At 49.3% G+C, this 17,802-nt stretch overlaps 1 protein-coding gene across 1 annotated transcript; it reads right to left on the bottom strand.

The window, feature by feature from the left end:
• Nucleotides 1-1,121: 1,121 nt before the first annotated feature.
• On the bottom strand, nucleotides 1,122-17,400 carry tprn (taperin). Its single transcript, XM_068753319.1, has 4 exons — nucleotides 15,379-17,400; nucleotides 3,374-3,563; nucleotides 1,645-1,769; nucleotides 1,122-1,184 (listed from the first exon to the last, which is right to left on the bottom strand). The coding sequence occupies exons 1-4, from the start codon at nucleotides 17,398-17,400 to the stop codon at nucleotides 1,122-1,124; spliced, it is 2,400 nt and encodes a 799-aa protein (XP_068609420.1).
• Between the last annotated feature and the right edge of the window lie 402 nt (nucleotides 17,401-17,802).

Raw genomic sequence — 17,802 nt, 5'->3', positions numbered from 1 at the left:
GTTGCAGCAACACTTGAATCGGTTGGCATTATGAGCTTTAAAAAAAAAAGACATCTGGAAACTTGGTGCATTCTTGTATATAAAACAATAAAAAAAAGTTCTTTCAAACACAGTCTCACATTCACGCTGTGAAAGATCAGAAACCCTCCTCCCTCCAACAGACCGTGTTCGCTCTCTGTGGAATGTCTCAGTACGTGAGGTCCGAACTGTCCCTGGGGGGGGGGGGGCTTTCACATCAACCAACGAGCAGGTCTCGGTCATGCAAATTTAAACTTTAAGCAGGAATAAATACACGAGAAGCTGAGCGAGCTGGTCTGACACCGTTCGATAAAGGTGACACAAACATCGATAGAGGACGCACACGTACATTCTAGTGACGATTCTCCTGCTGCCGCCAGCTGTGCAGACGTCATTGGCCAAGGTCACTTTTCTGGACTGAACTCCTCCCTGGAGTGCAGATCTTCCCCTCCTCCTCCTCAAAGAAAGGGACCCGTGCTGAAGTTCGCTTTGCCCAACGCCGAGCAGCTTCATTGCAGCATAGTTTGCGAGAAAAGATACGAAAACTAAAAAGGCATGACGAAGCTTTTACAGTCAACCAACGAAGCCGTTTGACATGCAGACACAAAAAAACAACAACTACAGTCGTGGCACCCTGACACCGTGCTTTGTTTTGTGGCTTTGAGTCCTCTAACTCAAGCGGATGCAGCCGCCATGTTTCGCTGCTAACACTGAGCTCCGTCGCCGTGGCGATACCGTCACAGGGGCACTGGCGGCTTCTAGAGATTCGGGTCTAAGGATTTTGGTCACTCACTTTCTGCTCCTTTGCTTGTTGACCAAAAATCTAACGAGTGTCGAAGCATCGCCAGAGTTTGACTCCGTCAGGCGTTTCCTTGGTGAGGACAGGTCAACTGTCCGTGGTTGAGGGACAAAGACAGTCCAGCTGCTTTTGGGTAGGACGGGGGGGGGGGGACACAGCCCACCTGGCAACAAGCTGCTCGTCTGACGTGTCGTGCAGTGCTACCGTTTGAAATGCTCAAACCCTGGCGTGTGGAGGCGGTTCGGGCTCAGGTGTGATGGACGCTGGCTGCAGTCTGATCCCACCGGGGGGGGGGTCAGACCGATCAGAAGTAAAGCGCTGGCTCGCTGCTGTAGTCGGACAGGGAGGAGCTGTCGGCCGGGGTGAGCTGAGGAGAGAGGAGGAAGGTTCATTAAGCGGCATGTTCAGCCTTTCGTTTGGATTTTTGGGATCAGTGCTCTGACGACCAAGCCGAAGCTAAAAGTGAATCTAACCATGGAAGCCGCTTATGATTGGCTTTTTCCATTCTCGTCAGTATTTTTGTTCCGTTTCGATCGGCAAAATACCTCAACTGAAGACAATTCATTAACAGATCTGCTATTTTCTACTAATAAGGCAGGCAGGATTGATCAAGATTGAAATTAAGAGAAATTTTACTGCTCGAAAAAAACTTTGAAGCGTAAAATTTGTAAAAACTACAAAATTATGACCTTGAGTGCTGGGAACTTTTTTTCCACACACACACGCACACACCTTCAGCATGTGTGAATCAAGTAAAGGAAGCAGAATGAGCATTGGTCGATGGTGTGTGAACTCCAGCTTTGACGGCTACTGACACCCTCTCTCACCATGACCTCCTCTGTCCTCGGGGTCTGCTGGGGGGCGGCGGCGTCCTGGTAAGCGCCGTCGTCGTGCATGTGCTCCTGCCAGGCGCTGAAGTCTACGGAGTGCTTGGGAACATAGCTGGAAAGGTCTGAGGCGATACAAGACATTGTTGTGAAGCTTAAAATGATTCTACGTTTGATACTTGCTGTTCTCTGGTTTGTGCTGAACTATTCCTAACAAAATATACCCCCCCCCCCCACCACCACCAATAGCATGTATACAGCTAGTCTTGGCTTCCTCCACCACTTGTTGAATTAAAGTCACAATCTGTCCAGTAGGGGTCGCTCTCATCCTGCTTATGGTCTGTCCCTTCTTGAAGGGCGCAGAACAGGAGTTTAATGTGCATTTTCTCATGAAGTGAGGAAGAGGAATGACAGGGGAACTGTGTGGCCCGTCGAAGGAGGTCAACAGAAACCGTTAACGTACAGCAAAATCAGCAGCAACCGTAACATCAACCGAAGGCCTCCCTTCAGTGAATGTTACCTGCTTTACAGGGCAGGTTGAAAGGGATTAGAGATAATCAGTCTAATCCAATCCCCGCGTCTGAACAGCAGCCTAAGGATTCCTTCTAGAATATGGCTAAAAAAGCCTCCGGACACAGTGAAATACTCCATTCATGACTTGCACACACAACGTGTCCATCATCGGAAGCTCACTGTGACTCTTATCCCAATAAAGGTGACCGCATGATGCAGCAAATCAATCTCTTTGGAAGCGTTTCTGCTCTCTATTAGCTTTAGCTTCTTCTTTGCCACGTGACACAACACTGTCCTGTTCTTTCCTTCCTATTGCATCATCTGACGGTAATCCCGCATTTCCTCTGCCAAGGAACGAATGCGTCCACTGGCATTGTGCTTGTTCGGTTGATCGTTGGCAGGATAACATCAAAAGACTGAATGGATTTTCATGAAACTTGGTGGAAATTCTGAGAAGATCTGATGGAATTTTGGAGGATTGCTGTGAAGGATCCATCAAATTATCAAAGTTTGAAGTGGATTAGAACAAAGAAATGATTTTTACTTCCTTTAACACGGCAAGATTAAACTTTGTTCGATGTATTTTCACGTGGGCCTTTTGCCCAAATATGGAACTACTACATTTTGGAGTCCAAGTGGAAAAACAGGTTCATTTTGTACTTTTATTTTGATGGCACAAATGTCTTGTTGGATTTTGGATCAAGATGGAGGAATGTGCTTTTACGGAAGACCCGTTAGTTCCTTTTGCTTTCCAGAGTGTTCCAGACAATCTTGCTTTTATGTGAGTGCACTTTAAACACCTATCAGGCGTGCATTTATTTCCATCTAAGGTCTCCAATATGACTCATCCTCTGAGGAACATGAACGTGCCAAGCAATTATCTTTATAATGTTTGTCACATTTGACCTTTAAAGTTGCTTCTGAACAATATTCAATGAGTCACCAAGTGAAAACATGCGAGGGTTCACCTTCTGGAGACCATGAACATCCACAGAGACATTCAGGACATTTTGTTTTGCACTGAAGTGTTGGACAAATACAAGTCTTGACTTTTTGCCTGCTTCAAAAACCGACTAAAATTAAAACCATGTAGACACGCAAAAACGTGTGTATCTGCAGGAAACCTCCTCGGAGCACGGCCCCAGCTGCGGAGGTGTCCAGACCAAAGCAACAGATATTTAAATGGCGCCCTGCTTCGCGTTTCTCGCGGTCTCACCGTTGCTGGGCGCGTGTGTGGGCGAGCTGGCGAAACTAGGTCGAGGGATGTGGATGCGTCCCACCATGCTCGGCTGTTCGTCTGGTTTCTCCTCCTCATCCTCCTCCTCCTCTCCACTGTCCCACACACTGCTCTCCGACGGATACTCGTATGTGCTCTGGAGGCTCGTCTCGTTGAAAGAGATCTTGAGCTGCAAGAGGCAAAAGCTTTGCAATGAGCTGTGGCAGTTTGATTTTGTTATAACAATATATATATATATTTATTTTCTTACGCTCTTCCAAATAAATGATCAGGAATTACACTCAGAGGAGAAAAAACAACAACAACAACCCAAGAACGTGTAGATTCAATGGGTAAATGACTCACCACTTTAATTCCCCCCCCCCCGCCCCCGTGTTTTATTTTCCCTCCACTGGCACCATATAAACACCAGTCATTCAAACGGCAGTAATTCTAAGCTGTAGTTGGGGAAACTGGGCCGGGTCCCCCCCCCCACACACACATTCTAGGAGTTCTGCAGAGACGTGCTTTATTTACAAGCCAAATGTGTTTACCAAGAAAACAAAGCAGACCCTTCTGACTGTGGACGACGGTCTTTACGAGGATCGGGTATCTCCTCATTCCAGAGCGCAGATAAAGTTACACTGCCACAGTGAACATTAACAGCTTATTACTTCCTTATTGCTGTGTCATGAAACCACCGGTATCAAACAGTTCCACGTGTCTCAGGCCTTTGCTAACAGCGCGGCTAACCAGAGCTCTTCATTGGGAATCTTTGAGCGGCTGCTGTCATTTGTTTGTAGGATGTTGTAGGATGATGGCTCATGAAGTTCTCTGAGAAGTTGCTACTTTTGATGCACGTTAATGTTGTCTTCTTTCATAACTTCTCTCACGCTCCTCTTGGATGTGATTTCATTCAGTGATGCAGTCTCCTCTGACCGCATCGCAGTAAATGGTTCATCATCATCTACTGATCATGCACCAAGGAGGCGATAGCGGATGCACACGCATGGAGCTGCGTGTTAGTCCATCCGCTGACGGCTCTTAACATGCAGTACCGGGCTCCATCGCCTCTGTAGGCTGTCATCTAAAGCTGCCTTAATCCACCACGTCTGACTCAAGACCATTCATTTTCAAATTCAGGATGAGATAAAATAAAAGGTCTAAATATTAAGCCACTGGTTTGACATATTATGGATACAGGTGTACAGATAAAACAAGAAAGTCTAGAGTTTCAGTGTAAGGGCCACATGGTAACGGAGCACAGTTATTTAGATAGTGAGAACTACAAGTTCTGGATAAAGGTTGAGAGTCCAGATGAAAGTCTCTATGCAACCTGGAAAGAAACCTACTGATTTAGAACAATTGTCCATGAAGTGCACATAAATGTCTGTGTACTAAGAATGAAAGCCTATAAGTTTATGGTATGGATCTATGGTCGATGATAAGTCACTGTAGACTGGGCGAGGGTTTGATGGTTCAAGATTTAAGGTCGAATGTCCGCAGTTGAATGATTAAAAAGTTTAGATCAAACACAAGCCACTAGCGATTACGAGGTCGATAGGTCAGACAAGACTTCCGACAGCGACCTATAGACTCAGCTCAAGGGTCAACTGATCAAAGTCAACGCAGTTCTGCAGGAGCACTAGATTCAAACAGGAATTTAGGATGAGATATAACCCGGAAATAAATATCTAAAGGAAGGTTCTGGAAGAGAGTTAGAGTCAAGGTTAAAAGTCTAGGGTGGACAAGGTAAGAAGAGATGCCTACTTAGTAGTGGTGGGCCGTCAGGGCCAGCAAGGCCTCCTCGCTGCCCTAAATAGATTCTATATAGGGTTCCTCATAGGGTTGCACAGATCTACGGATTCTAAACGGGCTTCTATAAATACCACACAAGGTTCCGGGATGGGAACTGGGATTTACACCAACCTCGATCACACATGGTTGTCTTTCATACATTCGAGGATTCATGACGATTGAGGTTAAAAACTATTATTGGACACAAACCCTTTTGAGAGTGTTGAGGGTGTAATAATTCCCGATATCTGATTAGGGCTGATACAATTTCTAAACTGTAGAAATCAAATGTATTGAGCTAAAGATAGTGAGGAGGCCATATTGTTTTGCCTTCACATCGATACTCATGCCAGACAGCAGACAAGAGCAGAGAGATGCGCTTTCACAGATCCGTCTGCAACAAATCCGATTCCGATGCCATGTAAAGCAGGAAGAAACCAGAATGGGATTTCTTGCTCGTCCTTTCAGGACAATACACTTTAAAAAATATACTTTTTAATCATTCCGAATTCCGCATTTATCTATACCTCACTTTGTGTTGATGTTGATTTTTTTAACTTGAGATTTTGGCTAGTTTGATTTATACATTAAAGTCAGCGATTATTGAGTCGTTCATTTCCTTTATCATTGTCAAAATTATTCTGCAGGAGTTAGGAGGCTGTGACTTTGGCCTGATTAAGCCGCTACCAGCTTTGTCCTTCCACAAGCAATCTGTGTCCAGTCAGGTTTTGAACATCAGTTGATTTTTAGTTTTTACCAAGCAATCAATCAATCAATTCATCTTACGTTAACCCTTTACTTTAAGCCCGAAATAAGTAATCGTCAGAACACTGTGATTTTGGGAAAAGAAGGTCTTAATGGAACCTTCTGACAAATTTGTCAACAACGAAATAAAACACAAAACATGTTTTATAGAAGTGCTCTACTTTATGTAACTTCGCAAAATCCGGAATTCTTTCATGGAAAATGCAGATGCATGTGTTGGCTTGTATCCGTCAGCCTTTTCGGGGGTAAAAAAATATCAAAATTCTAAAGTAGAAGTCTCAAAATCCATTAAACTGTCCCTCCATCTGAAATGCAATTTTCATTGCTAATAATTCAAGGAGAATTACAGACCTGACTTTCACGACTGAAAACCGCTAGCAAGAACGAGTCTGATTCAAGACTCTCCTTTCAGCCACTGTCTTCTAATCGGAAGTTGAGTTTTTATTTTTTTGCTTAAATCTCACAACAACAACAAAAAGTGCTTCCTGGATGCCAAAAGCGCATCAATAAATCAGACTCGCTGCTGGGCTCGCTTCCTCCTTCACTTTTCTTTTTGTCTATTCCACTGCCCGCTCGTCTCACTTAACGGTTCGGCGTTCCCCTCTCCGACTTTACACTTTAACTCAACTTGGAGAGAGGAGCAGAAATTTGGGGTGGCAGAATCTTTACGTATTCGAACCTCACACAGTCTGCTGCCGTTCGTGCTTGGGCTTCAGATGCGGGTCTTTTTCATCGCTATACGTTAAAAGTCTGCATCAAGTGATTCGCCTCCTGATTCGCCAACCCAAAAACTCAACAACTTATTCTAGAGTCTAAAGTTGATTCTTCAACCGCTTCAGGACCGGATGAAACTGGATGATGTGGAACTCGACAGAAAATTATCGTTCCTACACTTTTAAGACGCCACAATAGATACTGCATTCAATCAAGTTAATTATCTTGGCATTACAATTAAAACAACTCATTCACAGTTTAAATAAACATGTATGTATAACTCATGTTTGTTGTCATACAAGGAAACTCTTGTATCCCTGAAAAGATTAAACACCCTTGGAAGGAGCTCAATAAAATGTAAGAAGTCGTGATAAGTATTCGAAAAAGAAAATTCTTTTGACGCAATCAAAATGTTCAGGATGTTCGTAGAGTCATTCCAGCTCGCTTTGCTTTCTCTGAAAAAATGTCCAGGTTTTGAAGCTGGGTTAAAAGAACAGGAAACTGACCCGTTAGGACTGCGCTTGTTTTGCAGAGAGATGGAGCAGCACGGACAGAAACAGCCTGAGACGAGGGAAAACGACAACGCCGACTGGGGACTATTTCTGCAGAAACACGTTCCGCAAGTTCCTTTCGGGGTTCCATCAGTTTGTGTCTGCATGCCGAGTACGGTAAAAAGGAACACGGGGAAGGGAGGAGGGAGGAAGAGGAGCGTCGGTAGATTTGATTATGTTCTCACACAAGTGTCGGCCAATAGACGAGGTGGGAGCCACGCCAGGATTTTGTTTCCCAGGCCAGACTGCGTAGCGTGTCCTCATTTGTGGAAACGCGATTCCAATGCTGATCAGGTTGAAATTGAATTTTGCCACAAAACGGCGCAGCTCTTTACAATCGAGGCTGCAGCAGGCGTTTTGTACATGCACGTGTTCGTCCCTTCATTCGGTTTCTATATTTAACCCAGCGGCGCACAGTTAGTGTGCACTGTGTCGGTAATGACGACGCACCTGCTCATCAAAGATCTGATGGTTCGAGATTACACGAATCCTTTTAAAGGCCTCACCTGTGTGCACGCCCGGAGGAGGCCGACCACCTGGCGGCTTATTAGTGCTAATCTCTAGCCAGGTGGATAACACAGGGACAGCGCCACGACGAACCAACGGGAGGGATGACGCCACGCGCGCCTAGAGGGCTTCGTTTAGGGGAAGAGATTCACCAATGTCTCCTCTCTCTGTCTACTCCAGTTTCATCCGGTCTAAGTTTAAAGACACAGATAGAAACTCACGCACAGCCTTTTACAGCTTCGTCAGTGGAATAGGTTTTTCAAAAATAGTCTCAGATTTGGAGTTGTACATGACCTAATTAGCCTAGCATAGCATAAGTGCAAGCGAAAGGGTAGACTTTGCCGCTAACATTTTGAGAAAGATACAAAGTCACCTCTACTTGCCTGTTTACAAGTTCTAGTTCTTAGTGGGCGTGACATAAATATAACGAAGCCAAAGTTGAAATCATCCATAGATACACTGTATCTGAGCACAAGCTACATTACGGCTTTCATTTATGCTCAGAAAAGTGACTTTTGCAGAACATTGTGAGTTCATTTGGACTTTTCCATTCAGATTGATGGAATACCTCAAAATGTAATGCCTCAGTCTGATGTTGTGTTGAATAGAATTTATATGGAAGTGGAAAATGTTACAGTCTTAAACATGTTGGGGGGGGGGGGGGGGGGTAATTGAGTTACCCCCGTTTAGAGCCTTTAAGAGGAGATAAGCTATGAAACTTCACCTCTATGAAACACTGCAAGCCCCTTACTGATGATGACGATGATGGCAAACACCATACTGATGATGACGATGATGCTGAATTAATAATTTGGTGAGGTTCCAAGAGAACAGAATGAGCTGTTATTGAACTCTTACAGGCTTGACCTTTGTACAGCTCATACGAGCATCCTTTACAGTAAACATGAGTAATGCGTGACACGCCAACAGCGCCCAGTGGCAAATAAGACACGCCTTAACAGCAATCGACCTTCAATGACCTGACGACCTTGCAAATGAAAACGTTAGCCAGCACATATTGAAACCCCTCTGGCGCGATGAACAGGCGCTCGTGTCGATGTCAGATCTTCATTGGGAGCGGCTTCTGTGTCGAGAGCTGCAATAATCCGCCGTCAAGCGTCGCCGCATTGATTGAAGTGTGGAAACTCGGTGACGCGCGCGGGCGGCGGCTCTCGCAGCGCTGCCTGGCGCCCAAGTAAGCGCCACACAATGTGTGTTTGCACTGCCATGTCTCCAATCTGTGTGAATCACTGCTGTAAGAGTAAATAATCTGTAGGCATGTGTGTGTGTGTGAGCGAGGAGAGGGATCCTGTACTATCAGGCTGGCTCGCCAACCTGATAAGACACAGGGACAGAAAATTCCACTAACGTATTTGTATTCAACTGAGTGTGTCTCGGAGCAGATATTTAATCCCGTCGAAGAACATTTGGCTCCAACAATGGAGGCCCAGAATAATAAAAATGGACACGCTCAGGCGATGCCATCATGGAGGAGGTCAGGAACGGTCATTGTGGGGGCATTTAATACATAAACTGCAAATGGAGTGAGCCTGAATTTTCCTTGTGTCAAATCAGGATGGATCAGAACCTTTCTGCACGGAGTTTGTGTGAGTGTGCGCGTGAGCGGTCTGTCTTCCTATGTAGCCCTGCGAAGAGCTGGCGACTCGTCCAGAGCTCCAAATCTAAATTGAAAGGAAATCTATTCTGTCAAAAGACCAATCCGTCCACAGAATTAGACGGGAATCCGTTTGTGGAATACGAGATGATGCAGCTAATCCCTTTGGTGCAGCACAATTATAAATCGAGTGCCTTTCAAGGTAAACAACGATCGCAGCATCTTCTCTAAACCCAGAGAGCAGAAGAAAGCCAGCAGATGGGTCTCATATTGATCCTTTGCTCGAGTCAAGCGGCAGACAAATGGATATTGTGGTGGCAGTAAGGCTGTTTTCAACATCAGGGACAAAAGCAGCGGAAAGGTTGAGGCTTTGCAGCCACAAACGCGACTCGACACGAGGGATCGACTTCCAACCCTGAACGAGAATTACAACTCCAGCTGCAAAATGTGGATCCATTTGATCCAAGCGATAAATAAAAATGAACGCTTTCCGTCGCCCTGCTGAGGACGTGCAGCACCCAGAGGGCTCGAGTGAGAGAACCGGAGGCAGAGATCAGATTCATCAGGCACAAAAGAACATTTTAGTTCCGTCTAGCTGAGCAGGGTCAGCGACTGTGATCAGAAACACCAGCTGCACTGTTTTTGAGATTTCTTTGTTTTTGAGGACCGCGTGGAGCACTTTGTACAGCGGGACAACTGTCATTTTTCGTGGCCCACGAGAGCTGTGTGCAGACATTTGTTTTTGTAAAATGCTGCATCTGTCACGCGTTCTCAGCAGCTCGGAATTGTTAGTTCTGCTCCTCTCAACGGTGACAAAAGAGTTTCGAACAAAGTTGATGTCATAACTTGTGTACTTGGATGAGATCTCTTCTGGATCGGCACCAAAATGTAATCATCCGTTCCTGGTAACATTCCCAAAATGTCCTCAATTTCCATCCAGAACGTTTTAAGTTATCTCGCTAACAGACACCGGAGATTACATAAACACAGTTATTTAGCAGCATGTTAAGGAGCAGTTACATTTATTTTACATTAGTTAGTTACATTTACACTATTAGTTACAACTGGCCCTTTGAGGGCAGCCATAAAGCCGATGTGGCCCTCGGAGAAAACGAGTTTGACACCCCTGGTCTAGACAAAACTATTTTGTGTTTAAAACTACAAATGCTAGTATGCTAAGTTGCCAACCCGCTAAACTAAGATGGTGAGCATGCGAAACATTGCCTGGTAAATATCAGAATATTGGCATTGCTATTATGAGCAGCGTTAGCCACCATTTTCTGCTACCGGCTCCGTTTTATCGCCGATCGGTTTTGCATTTATCCGTTTCTGTAGGGAACGCCACACGACTCCTAACGTACCATCGTCCCAGGGCGCTGGACGAGACGGTCCATGTCGAACTCTTAAATATCGGATGCTGAGCTCGTTGGATCTCCACCCACAAACACTCTGCTCTTAAGTTTGCGGGTTACAGAAGGCGGCACAGGGGCGCAGTGGGTAGCGCAGACGCCTCACAGCAAGAAGGTTCGGGGCTCGTTCCCTTCTCTGTGAGGAGTTCGTATGTTCACCCCGTGTCTGTGTGGGTCTTCTCTGGGTGAGTGGATCGCTCGAAATGGAGGTGTGAGTATGAGCAACTACACATCCACCAAATGTTACAGTGTGTGTGTGTGTGTGTGTGTGTGTGTGAGAGAGAGTCCTTATTCAGAAATCCAAATGATAGGATAGCATGGCCACGGCCCATGTTGCCCCAGCGACAAGCGCCATGGATATGTGACGGAAGGAAATGGGAGCGTGGAGATGGAGACAAGCAAGCAGAGAGAGAGAGAGAGAGAGAGAGAGAGAGAGAGAGGGAAGAAAGGCCGACCATCTTTTGATCATGGATTCAATGATTGCATATCCAGCCTCCACCGAAGGGCTCACACACAAAACCCCACATTTCCTACCGCCTGTTTCATCTTTAAGACATTCAGGGGTCTTCAAAGACCATTTCACGTCCCCCTTATCAATACAACACAAGAGATTGATCCCTGATCGATGACAGAGTCGGAGGCCTTCACTTCCTCCTTTCACTCGCCGAATAAAAAACACCCCTCCTTTCAGCCTCCTCATCTTCTCATGCACTCTAAAGACACACACACACACACACACTGAATTAAACATGACTATCACAGTGGGGCTTTGCTGCCTGAATTCTAATTACACTGACTATGAGCCCGAGGGCCGTGTGGGGAAACCTCCAAGCACGCGTTTGTGCCACAAACTTTGTGGTGATGGCTGTATATGAAGCAGAATTTTTGTGTGTGTGTGTTTGTGTGTGTCTCCATATCCTACAGCCACGGGGAAAATGGCACGCCCCTTAAATCCGTCTGCACAGCCTGATATCACAGAGAGAGAGAACGCCCGAGTCCCTCATGCGCCGGTGGGATTGTAGGTCAAGGCTCCTGCCGACACCTGGAGCCAACACAAACCTTGTGCGATCACGGTTTTGGGAATGTGTCCCCCCCCCCCCGGACGACCTCAGAGAGACGAGCAGCAGCCACAGCAAAAAGCAACGCGGGATCTCGTCCAGACAAAACACACGCTCTGATTTCCATGCGATGCAAATGACCAGCTTCCACATGCCTGTGAAAATGGGCCTGTAACGTGACCCCCCCCCCGATGGACCAGCGACCCCAGCATAACAAAAATGTTTTGGGTGCGAGAGTCGATTAGATCAAATGCTTTACACTGTAAAAAATGGTGGCTGTTTGTGTTGTGGTTGTGTTTATTAGCTGGTTTCTTTTCTTTAAAGAAGGCCAAATTAGCTGTTTTGTGCTTAAAATAAAATAAAAAATAACAAACACTTTGATAAACTGAATGAAGACTATTTGTCCAGCGCCAGCTATCTGACAGAGAAAGGTGGGGGGGGGGGGGGGGGGGGTTATCTATCAGGAAACCAAGAATACAAAATAATCTTCATTCTGTAGCTGTAAATAAGAAGCTGCTTCCTGACAAAGGGAGCGTCTTAGACAGTGTTCCAGTGTAATGGAGCCAGAGTACTTATATTTTAGGGTATATATATAATAAAAATAAAGTATGGGCCATTACGTTACTGACACAATCCATCACTGCTGCATCTAAATGAAGTCAAAACGAAGGAACCTTTTTATAAAGGTTCTCAGGAAGCGTCAGGGAGGAGAGAAGGGGAATGTCTGCTGGGGGGGGGGGGGGGTAAATAATTAAACACAATGGACTTTCACACCTGCAGCCCAGGAGCACAATGTAAATGTAGGCGCGTGCCCTTTCATGGGCCTTCCAGCGATACCGAGAGCGTTTAACCGTTTGGAAGGAGACGCCGATAAACCAGCGCTGGAGAACACGACTGCGTTACGACTGTTGTAGCGGGACAGAGGGAATTCTTCTGATTCCGGGGAGAAGCTCGACCAGGAATGGGCAAACTACGGCCCGCCGAACTTCCAACGTCCAAATTATAATTAATTTAAATGTTATTGTAATTAAACCTCATTCATTTGACCTTTTCTCTGTAATGCTACCTGTAAAAGGCCAAATCATTTCTGGTCATGGCTTCTACATGTCATTTATATTAGTTCACACAAAAAACTAAATCCATCTGTTCCTGTTTCTGTCAAATTTTAGAACCCATTGTGGCCCGCGAGTCAAAAGGTTTGAGGGTTTGCCCACCCCTGAGCTAGACTGTAATGTTCTAGTCACACCAACGCCATGCTCTAATACTGTAATGAGTACTGATACTGCATACCGCTTTATATTATAACACTGTAAATCAAATTCAGGTTGGTGTTGGTCTTCTTGTTTATTCTACTAACGATTATGAGGATTATTAGTGAAGAACTCGACGTGGAGTCACTTTAAAGGGAACCCCAGCGTCAACGTGCCGATGATGGACAGACCAAACTACAACAGAACCCGATCAGAACCTGATCAGAACCCGATCAGAACCACACCGAGACAGGCCGCCTCAGCTGACCTTCTGTGAGAATAGAACCGGTTTATTTGATGGGCAGCAAACATGTTTGGTCTGGAAGCATCTCTATATCAGTAAGCTAAGCGGAAATACTGATTCAAGGTGACGTGCTGAATGACCCCCCCCAAATCACAAGCTTCAGTCGTGCATCTTAATATTCATGGCCTGAGGTAAACGCACACACAAACCTAATCATGTGGCTCCTCTGTGTGGATGCTCGGGGGGGGGGGGGGGGGGTGTTGTGCATGCAAACACACACAGGTCCATCTCTCCTCAACAAAGAGCGTCATCATCGCCGGCCAAATACAGAAGCGTAGTCTCGACAGAGCCCGGTCCGGTCGCTCTGAGACCGGCTGGCGTTACCAGAAAGTCGATTTTATGCAAATTGCTGCCATGATGCGGGACAAGAAGCTGCGCTTGACCTACATAGCATAGCTCTGCCCTGATTCCTCCCCGAATAGAAGAGGAGATCACAGGAAGCTGGAGTTCTGTTTAACGGCCACCACACAGGAAGAAAGCCGGCCACCGTGGGTAGAGGGGAAACACGGCACGGCACGCTAGGCCTCGAGACGAGACCAAAGTATCAGAACATGCGGCGAGAAAGCGTAGACCTGGTTAAATATCACCGGGAACCCAAGAGGAAGAACCGATGGTCCGCTTTGGCCCGAGTTCTGAAGTCCCGCCGTGTAAATGGAACATTCTATTTAGCTGTTAGGGAGACACTGCCCGTGCCCCCCCCCCCCCCCCCCACAAGGCTGTTTCCTCCAGTCACTGTGTCCCCTTGAGAAATCCTAAGTAGCCCAGGCGTGCTGCCCCGACTGAGCGGGCGAGCGCAGGATTAGAGAGAGACGTTTCAAGGAAACAGAACTGCGGGCCAAAGTCTGAGTGGCTGAAGCCCAGGAGGATGTAACCCTAAGCATCATCATCATCATCATCATCATCATCACAACGCTCCAAATGATACGTGAGGCAAAACGCTATAAACCGTTAAGCAGCACTTGGGAGCAGAATCCGGAGGCAGGCTGCAGACGCCGGCATAACGAATACAAAAACACACAAACTATGTTGTTTAATTCATCCTAATCGAGACGAAACACGAGCAAGGATGACCCGGAATAGCTGGTTAGCGAGTAAAAGACGATGCTTAAAATGTGCAAACCTTTCGACGCTTTAATCACGCTTTGGAACCCAAGAGCCGAGGAACCCTGCCTGCGAGAGAACCTTTGAATGTGCTTCTAGGTCTGTGCAGGACAGAGGCCCCAATCCCTCAGGCCAATCCGGAGAACCTGGATACAGTCTTGATGAGATTGCTCAGCCGATAGGCTTGGACAGCCACCTAACCCGATAACGCGCCGGTCCAAGCGGTTGTGTGAACACACGCTTTTAATCCAGGAGGGTCAAGCGGTGGGATTGGATTTAGCGGACGCAGTCACAGGAAGAAAGCCTCGTGGATTAACCTCAGGGAGGAAAGGTGCGTTCGGACAGGTGAGTCAGTGAACAGCGAAACGCTCAGACGCACAGAAGCTAAACAAATAAATAAAGAAGAGCAAACCGAAAGCGTGACTCCTAAATTTAGATCAGAGGAAACGCTAACGATCCCTCTGGGAGGATCTGGCGCACGTTTCGCACAAGAGTGGAAACACACCAACATTTCCACTTCCTGCCTGTTTGTTGTCATCGTCGGGCTGCAACGCGACCATTTGGCGGCAGACAAGCGTTATTTCCTGACTGTCGAACGCGCTCGGCGCAATTTGGATTACGCACGGAGGAAACAGCGAAATGAAAACAGAAAATCAGATGTGAGAGGCTAAAATGGGTCGTTCCCCTCTAATAACCAGTCAGTAAAGGCCCAAAGGTCAGTCAGTAAAGGTACAAAGGTCAGTCAGTAAAGGCCCAAAGGTCACTCAGTAAAGGTACAAAGGTCAGTCAGTAAAGGCCCAAAGGTCAGTCAGTAAAGGCCCAAAGGTCAGTCAGTAAAGGCCCAAAGGTCAGTCAGTAAAGGCCCAAAGGTCAGTCAGTAAAGGCCCAAAGGTCACTCAGTAAAGGCCCAAAGGTCAGCCCCGCCTTGCCTCACCTTTTTGCCCGTGCAGCCGGCCCTGCACAGGCAGGGCTTTGCGAGGGCGAGGTAGCCCCCGACGACCTCGATCTCCTCCACGGCAGGATAGCGTTTCTTCAGCAGGGAGCCCAGCTGAGCGTACGGCGCCGGCGGAGGCGTGGACCCCCCCGGAGCCGCACCTGAAAGCTCCTGCTGCGGCTCCGGCGAGCCCGGCTGGGCCGCGGGCTCCACCCTACGTTTAGGCACCACGGTGAAGGTGGTCCCCTTCCTCCGCTGCGCCGTGGGGCTGGGCGCGGGGGCGGGGGGGCGCTGAGGAGGCTCCACGTCAATTTCATCAATGTTTGTTACAGGCAGGTGATCGGCAGGAGGCTGCTCGAGAGCCGGGGAGGGGGCAGGTGAGGAAGGGGGTGAGGGGGCGGCGGGTGGGGAACCGGAAGCAGGAGGTGGGGACGAAGGCTCTGAAGTCGACGGGGGGCCGGCGCCAACAGGAGGGGGAGAAGGTCCAGGCCCGGATGGCCTCGCTGGCGTCTTCACCTCCGTCTCCTGCGGTTCCTCCTCGTTCCTCTTCGTCATCGCATCGAGCATCGGGGCGTGGGAGGTTGGCCCTCCTGCTGCGGGCTCCTCTGTCGTCCCGTGGGAGGGGGGGGACGTGTTGGGAGCGGACGCCGTTTGGCTACCTGCTGCAGACGATGGAACAAGACGCCGCTTGGGGATCACTGTGAAAGAGTTCCGGGACTGCAGGCGAAGGTTCGCGAGGGCCAGTGCCTGGGGGTCCCCATCGGGGATTTGGGCCAGGTCCGGCTTTGGGGAGGGGCGGATCTCGAAGTCAGGCGAGGAGCGAGACACCGTGGACGCTACGTGGCTCGGAGGGGACTCGGCACGTGCGCGAAGGTTCTCCGGAGAGCATGGCACCGTGGGTTTGGGTGGAACCTCCTCCCCCTCCCAGCTTCCCTCTCTGGTGGGACCGCTCGGCCCCTTGTCCACTTCGTCTCTGGGGATGACAGGCGCACCGCGGCCCCCGTTCTCCTCAAGCCTGTGGCGGAAGGAAGACACGGGCTGAGGGGGCAGGGCGGGCGGGGCGGGCGGCCGTGGGCCGCCCTCCTCAGAGACCTGGGGCTTTGGTCTGGAGGACCGGGGGCTCTGGAAGACGGGCGTTGGCACCGGATCTGGCTGCGGCTTGGGCCGAGGTCTCGGCCTGCCGCCGGCGCCGCCATCGAGGTCCAGCAGGTTCTCCGTGCTGCGGGACTTCTTCTGCAGCTTCCCGTAGTTGCTGTCGAATTTCCGCAACATCCGGCTGACCCGGCCCAGGCCCGCCCCGGCCTCCTGCGAGGACACGTGACCGGGGCGCCCCAAGGTGCTCAGGTTCTCCTCGCTCCTGCTGAGCCCGGTGTCGTAGATGACCACCTCCTGGGCTCGGATCTCGGTCACGGCGCCGCCTCTCCGCTCCAGCAGGTCGTCCAGAGAGCTGGAGCTGCTCACGCCGTTGTGCTGCCACTGGGAGCCGCGGTTCGCTCCTCCAGCTCCCGGCAGGTAATCCGGATCGGACTCGATGATGATGATGTTCTCCGCGCGGATGGTCCGGACCCCGGGCGCGCTGCCGTACAGCTCCAGGATGTGCTGCACCGGGCGGGCGGCGTTCTCCTGCTCCTGCCGCCTCCTCCGCTCCTTCTCCAGCTTGATGAACGGGTTCTCCTCCAGCGGCCCCAGGCTGTCCTGGAGCACCAGGCTCTCCTGCCTGCTGCCCTCCTCTGAGCGCGTCCTCCCGGGGGCCGCCGGTCGCGGCTCTTTGTTCGTGAAGTACGAGCTGGCCGGGGTGATGGTGTAGTTCCGGCCGGACCCACCGCTCGCGTTTCCCGTCGTCTCGCCGTTGGCCCGCTGCGGGCCCGCACCTCCGGGGCTTGTGTCCGCGGCACCGGCTCCTCCAGACCCGCCGCCTTTCGCTTTCCTCCTCTCCAGGATCTCTCGCTTCCAGGCCGGCATCCTCGGGCTCTCTTGCCCGGCCTCTTGGCAGAGGACGCGCACCTCTCCTCCGCCGGACATGGCGGCTTGTTCTGAGGGGGGGCTCCGCTGTCCGGCTGTATGTCTGCTGTCCGGCTCCGGCTCCGGCTCCGACCCGACCCGACGCACCGCAACGATCACCGCACACTCACGCACACTCACGCACATCCCGAGCGTCCCCCCCCCCCTCGCTCCTCTCTCCACACTGGCCCTGAACGCGGCCCCGCCCCTCCGCAGCGCAACCACAGCCTTCAGTCGTCCTATCCGCGTCTCTGATTGGTCGTTACAGTTTACAGACACGCCCCCTTGACGTCCACACGAACGTTTCTATTGTTGAATCGGAAGGTAAGGCTTGTCAATAAAAAGGTTGCGTTCAGGGCCCGTTTACACCACCTTTCATTATCAATCATCTTTGATTGATTGAAAACGGAACACCGTTTGTAT

This window comes from Brachionichthys hirsutus, chromosome 19 (genome assembly GCF_040956055.1).
Source record: "Brachionichthys hirsutus isolate HB-005 chromosome 19, CSIRO-AGI_Bhir_v1, whole genome shotgun sequence".
Taxonomy (NCBI): domain Eukaryota; kingdom Metazoa; phylum Chordata; class Actinopteri; order Lophiiformes; family Brachionichthyidae; genus Brachionichthys; species Brachionichthys hirsutus.
This window is presented reverse-complemented; position numbering and strand designations above follow the sequence as displayed.